This window comes from Apteryx rowi, unplaced genomic scaffold (assembly GCF_003343035.1).
Source record: "Apteryx rowi isolate R43461 unplaced genomic scaffold, aptRow1 scaffold_331, whole genome shotgun sequence".
Classification (NCBI taxonomy): domain Eukaryota; kingdom Metazoa; phylum Chordata; class Aves; order Apterygiformes; family Apterygidae; genus Apteryx; species Apteryx rowi.
In genome coordinates this window covers 1-5,472 of record NW_020449764.1, presented here as the reverse complement: position 1 = coordinate 5,472, position 5,472 = coordinate 1, and the positions used below count along the sequence as shown (strand labels likewise).

Here is a 5,472-nt window from a genome sequence, read left to right as displayed (position 1 = left end):
ATTTGCATCCGGAAGAGGGACCCAGGCCGCGGTCTGTGCCCGTGGGGTGGAGGGTGCAGGCAGGGAGTGGGCAGAAAGAGGAGGGGGGCACGTGCCGCTCTGTGCTCATCTTGGCCTGGCACCACGGTCCCTTCGCCACGGTTGGCGTGTCCCGTGCCGGAGTCCGGTGCCCCCCGGGCGTCCCGGGGGCTGCAGGCAGGGGAAGGGGTGCTGGGGCGCTCCTGGCCCCCCCTAGCTCCTCCGCTGCTCCTGGTCTCTCTTCTTCTGCTTCTCCCGCTGCTTCTCCGCCTTCTCCTGGGCCTTGCGTTCCTTCTCCACTGCCAGGCTCAGCTCCTTCAGCTTCCGCTTGAGCACCGCGCGGTCCTGCGAGCTGCCCACACCCAGCGCCTGCCGGGACATGTGAGCGCTGGCCTCTGGGGATGGATGCGGCCCTCTCCCTGGCCTGGGCGTGCCAGGACCTCCCTGCACCTTCTGCCCTATGGACTGACCCTTTGGGGTACCTGGAGCCCCTCTGCACCACTTGTCTTGTGGATCATGCTGTTGAGGTACCTAAAACCCTACACCTTCTGCCCTGTGCACCAGCCCTTTGGGGTACCTAGAACTGCCCCCCATATGCCTCCTGCCCCCTTGACCGGACTGTTGGGATACATGGAACGACCCTCCACCTCCTACTCCCTGGACCAGCCTGTGGGATTGCCTTGAGCCTTTTGTCCTGGGGAGGAGTCTAACAGGGTACCTAGAACCCCACATGCCTCCTGCCCCATGGACCAGACCATTGGTGTACCTTGAACCCACCCAGACCTGCCCCGTGGAGCAGCCCACTGAAGTACCTAGAACCTCCAGAACCTCTTGCCCTATGAATAGGCCTGTTGGGATATCGAGAGCTCACCCACCCCTCCTTGTCCTGTGGAGCAACCCATTGAGATCTAGAACCTCTTGCTCTGTAACTGAACCTGTTGGGGTACCTAGAACCCCCTGCACCCCAGCAGAGGTAAAGGATGCCCACCCCTGTACCTTGAGCTTGGCGCCATCGAGGTGCAGGAGCCGGGGACCATCGACCCCATGGGCCAAGAACTCATCCACGTACTGCTCCAGGTTGAGGCTCTCCAGCCACTGCCCAACCTGCTGGCACGTCCAGCTCGCGGCTGCTCCGGGGGGCTCGTCCAGGAACTGAGCACAGGGGGCCAGGATTAGGCGGGGGGAGCAGAGCAGGGAAGCTGTGGGGTCACGGCAGCGGGGTCCCCGGGGCTCACCTCGTCCGAGGACTGCGACAGGGTGTGATAAGGGTAGGAGCACTTGGTGTCGGCCGTGCCGCTGGGCAGCCGGGGGCTGGAGCTGGGCGGCGTGGAGTCATCGCTCAGCGTCGATTCCTGGGGCAGCAGGAGACGGGAGGGCAGAGCTGACCCTGCAACCTGCCCCTATGGAGCTCCCACACCAGCCTATAGCAACCTGCCCCTATGGAGCTCCCACACCAGCCTATAGCACCCTGTCCCTATGGGCCCCCTACCCTCCCAGCTAAGTACCTGCTCCTATAGCTATCTCAGCCCTAAGGGGCTCTGATACTCTCCCATAGAGCTATACTCTCCTATATGGCTCTGCCACCTTCTAGAGCTATCTTGACCCTATAGGACTTTGACACCCTCCCCTATAGCTCTCCAGCCCTATAGTGCTCTACTTCCTTCCCTATAGTTAGATTCATAGGTGCTGTGATGTCCTCCCCTATAGCTTCCTAACCTGATAGGGCTCCCATGCCCTCCCCTATAGCCACCCAGCCCTGTGGGTGCCCCCATCCCCGGGCACTGACCTGGGAGGCAGATTTGGCGGGGCTGAGGCCCTCGTGCCGGGGCGAGCCGGCGGGTGAAGCGGCACCCGGGGAGGCCGAGCCCTTCGCGCTGTCCGAGAACCAGGAGAAGGGCAGGAAGGGCGAGCCCGAGGGGCGGCCGGAGCCCTCCGCCGCCTCCCTAGGGACAGAGCCACGTTAGGGGTTCCCTGTGCCCCATGGGGCCACCTCGACCCCCTCCCTGGGCTATTGCGGGGGGCCAGGCAGCCCCCCCCTGCATCCCGGGGCTGCCACGGGTCCCGGGCCCCCCTCACCTGCTGCCCATGGACAGGCGGTTGCTCCCCTTCTCCTTCTTGCTCTTGCTGGAGGACGCCCGGCGGAGGGTCACCCTGCGGGAGAGGGAGTCGCGGGGCAGCTGGGGCTCAGGGGTCCAGGCGGGAGGAGAGCGAGGTGCCCCGAGGGCTGTGCTCCCCCGCTGGCCACCCAGCCAGTGTGTCTCTCTGTCCATCCATGTGTCCTTCCACCTTTCCATCTCTCCATCTATTCCTCCATCTTTCCATCCCTCTGTGCGTCTCTCCATCCATCCATCTATCCCTCCCCACCCACACCCTTCCATCTGCTCCTCTATCCAGCTACCCGATGCTCCATCCATCCCTCCCCAGGGCCAGGACTCACCCCAGATCCAGGAACTTCCTCCGTGTTTTCTTATCCAGCCCCACGGTGGGGCTGGCCGGCTCAGGGGGACTCATGTCCCGGCTGTCATCTGCAGGAGGAGGAGGGGGGGTCACCCACTATCCCCCACGCGTGGTGCCAGGGGTCCCTGGCAATGGCAGGAGGAGGCTTTGCCAAGGCCACGGCATGGGCCAGTCCTCTGCCGGGGACCCCCCGTTGCCCCCAGCCCGGGGGGGGGGGGGGCCAGGGAAGGGATGGGGGACGGAGCGGGCGCTCACCTTCGCTGTGCCGCTGGGGCCGGGCATCGCGGCGGGCGAAGCCGGGCGAGCTGTCGGAGCTGTGGCAGGACTTGGGCGAGGGGGTGCCCGCCAGCCCCTCCTGGGACGAGGCGTTGGTGAGGGGCCGGTAGCGGCTGAGGGGCGGCGAGGGGCCCTCGGGGTCCCCCAGCGCCCGCCGCACGGCCGAGGCCTCGAAGGAGAACTCGGTGCCGCGGGAGAAGGGCGACGCGGCCGAGAGCGGGGACGAGGCCGGGGGCGAGCAGCCGCCTGGCGAGCGCCTCCCGGCCGCGGGGCTGCCGCTGCCCTCGGCTCCCTGGGGGGGCACAGGGGATTTGGGGTGGGTCAGGCCCCTGCAGCCCCCCAGGGACTGTCTGTATCTGCCTCCCCCCCCCTCCTGCCCCCACCCATCCCCCTGGGGGTCCCCTCAAACTGCCCCATGGGGCCCTTGCTGCACATCCCCGTGCTCCGTCCTCAAGTACCTACCCCAGGTCCCCAGCATGTGTCCCCCACTGAGCTCCCCCCCAGCGCCCCCCAGCTCCCCTATGGCCACCCCTGATCAGGCCCCCCTAAACCCCCTGGGACTCCCGTGGGTGCCCAGGTTGTGGCAGGGCCCAGCACCCCGTCGGCTCAGCCAGGGTCCCCCCCCCCCCGCATGGTTGCCCATGGGACTTACCCTCCGCTCGGGCCCCTCTTCACCCTCGGTGGAGCTGGCGCTGTCTCGCAGGCGGGAGCGGGATGGCCGGTGCCGCCGGCCCTTGGCTAGGAGCCGAGCTCGGGCCTTCTGCAAGCTGCTGTCGAGCCGCTGCGTCTCTGGAACCACAGCGGTAAAATCTGGGGGTGAAAGAGAGACCGGGGCAGAGAGAGAGAGACAGGCGGACAGACGGACAGGGAGATGGGGATGGATATACGGATGGATGGGTAGGGATGGAGAGATCAACGAGTAGGACAGGTAGAGGGGGACAGATGGACAAACAGGCAGGGACAAGGAGACCAGAAGGGATGGATGGATGGATGCACAGGTAGGGATAAGGAGATGGGGATGGGAGAACATTGTGGGAGACAGATGGGCAGACGGATGGGAGGACATGGGGACCCCAGTGGAGATGGGAGAGTGTTGCGGGGATGGATGGACAGATGGATGGGTAGGGATGGAGAGATCAACGAGTAGGACAGGTAGAGGGGGACAGATGGACAAACAGGCAGGGACAAGGAGACCAGAAGGGATGGATGGATGGATGCACAGGTAGGGATAAGGAGATGGGGATGGGAGAACATTGTGGGAGACAGATGGGCAGACGGATGGGAGGACATGGGGACCCCAGTGGAGATGGGAGAGTGTTGCGGGGATGGATGGACAGATGGACACAGAGAGAAGGCCAGGCCAGTGGAAATGGGAGAGAGGCAAAGGGGCACGGAGGCAGGGTAAGAGTATCAGGGGACGGATAGGGGATCCCGGTGGGGATGGGATGGGGGGGACAGGGGTAGGGGAGCATTGGGGAGATGGATGGGGGATCCCGGTGGAGATGGGACAAGGGACAGAGGGACAGAGAGAAGTGTTCAAAGAGACGCCCAGCACGTGGGGCCCCAGTGCCCGTGGTGCAGGCAGCCCTGGCCATAGCCAGGGCAGGGAGAGGAGCTGGCAGAGGCCAAAGGCAGAATGAGGACCATGGGGCTCCCCAGGCTCATCCGCCTTGAGTGTCCCTGAGGACAGTGTCCCCGTCACCTGGGCCTGTCCCAGGTCTACCCCACACCAGGAGAAAGCTCTGGGATTGCCCTGATGCGCTCCGGCCATCCGCTGAGGGGTTCGGCCCCACTGTCCCCATAGKGCTGCAGGCAGGAGTGGCCCAGCGCCTGCTGCCTGCCCTTCTCTGCCCGAATGAACCCAGCTTCAGCCTCCGCTTGGACATCTCATGCTCCAGCCCCAACCATCAGCGTGGTCCCGTTGGGACACATGTCTCTGTGTGTCCCTGTGCCCTGTGCGTGTCTCCGTGTCTGTGTCCCTGTGCCCCTATGCATAGCCATGTGCCCATAGCCGTGTGTCTGTGCGCCCCACACGTGTCCCTACACSCCCCTGCCCCTATGCATATCCCTGTGCTTGTACCCTTGTGTCTGAACATCCCTATGTGTCCCACGTTCCCGCTCCCATGTACCTATCCCCGTGCACAGCTCTGGGGTGATTCCTGCTCCCCCTCCCCAGCCTCAGTTTCCCTGCTCACCTCGTTGCTGACAGGTAGGAAGGCATTGAGGGGCTGGGGGGGTTGGGGGGTGCAGAGCCCCATGGCTGGGCCTGAGCCCCCACAAGGGCTGTGGGACTGCACCCCGGCAGGCCCCTGTGCTGTGTCCATGGGTCTGGGGGCCAGAGGGAAAGGGGGGGCACCTTTCTGGGGGTGCAACACCCACAGGGACTCACCAAAAACCTCATCCACGTCCTGCAGCTTGGAGACCGACATGGTGAGACAGAGCTGGGGGGGAGAAGGGGCAGTCAGAGAGGGGGGGACCCCATGCCGGGTCGGGGGGGCTGCTGGGCTGGGGGGCAAGGGGAAGCAGGGAAGGGAATCCAAGTGTCCAGCCCTGCCACCCCCCCCCCCAATACTGAGGCCTCCAGGCCTGATCCTGCCTCCCACTCTGTGCAGGGGGGATGGAGGGGTGTGCTGATGTGCCCCCCCCATATGTCTCCTCTTGGCATGGGGCCACTGTTCACTCCCCCCCATGCCAGCCTTGACCTGCGGCTCCCCAAGCAGC

The 5,472-nt window shown here is 65.3% G+C and overlaps 1 protein-coding gene across 1 annotated transcript; it reads right to left on the bottom strand.

Moving 5' to 3' along the window:
* Positions 1-47: 47 nt before the first annotated feature.
* On the bottom strand, positions 48-5,187 carry SAMD14 (sterile alpha motif domain containing 14). The gene is made up of 9 exons (XM_026071872.1): positions 5,141-5,187; positions 3,404-3,561; positions 2,731-3,043; positions 2,456-2,543; positions 2,095-2,169; positions 1,805-1,961; positions 1,254-1,370; positions 1,015-1,170; positions 48-387 (listed from the first exon to the last, which is right to left on the bottom strand). The coding sequence occupies exons 1-9, from the start codon at positions 5,178-5,180 to the stop codon at positions 232-234; spliced, it is 1,260 nt and encodes a 419-aa protein (XP_025927657.1). The 5' UTR covers positions 5,181-5,187; the 3' UTR covers positions 48-231.
* Positions 5,188-5,472: the final 285 nt, after the last annotated feature.

Excerpts from the sequence above, each read along its gene's own strand:
- SAMD14 (XM_026071872.1), bottom strand. The coding sequence starts at position 5,180 with ATGTCGGTCTCCAAGCTGCAGGACGTGGATGAGGTTTTTG. Across the intron at positions 2,170-2,455 it reads AGGAAGTTCCTGGATCTGGG|GGTGACCCTCCGCCGGGCGT; the intron begins GTGAGTCCTGGC and ends CCTCTCCCGCAG. Across the intron at positions 1,371-1,804 it reads CCGCCAAATCTGCCTCCCAG|GAATCGACGCTGAGCGATGA; the intron begins GTCAGTGCCCGG and ends CTGCTGCCCCAG.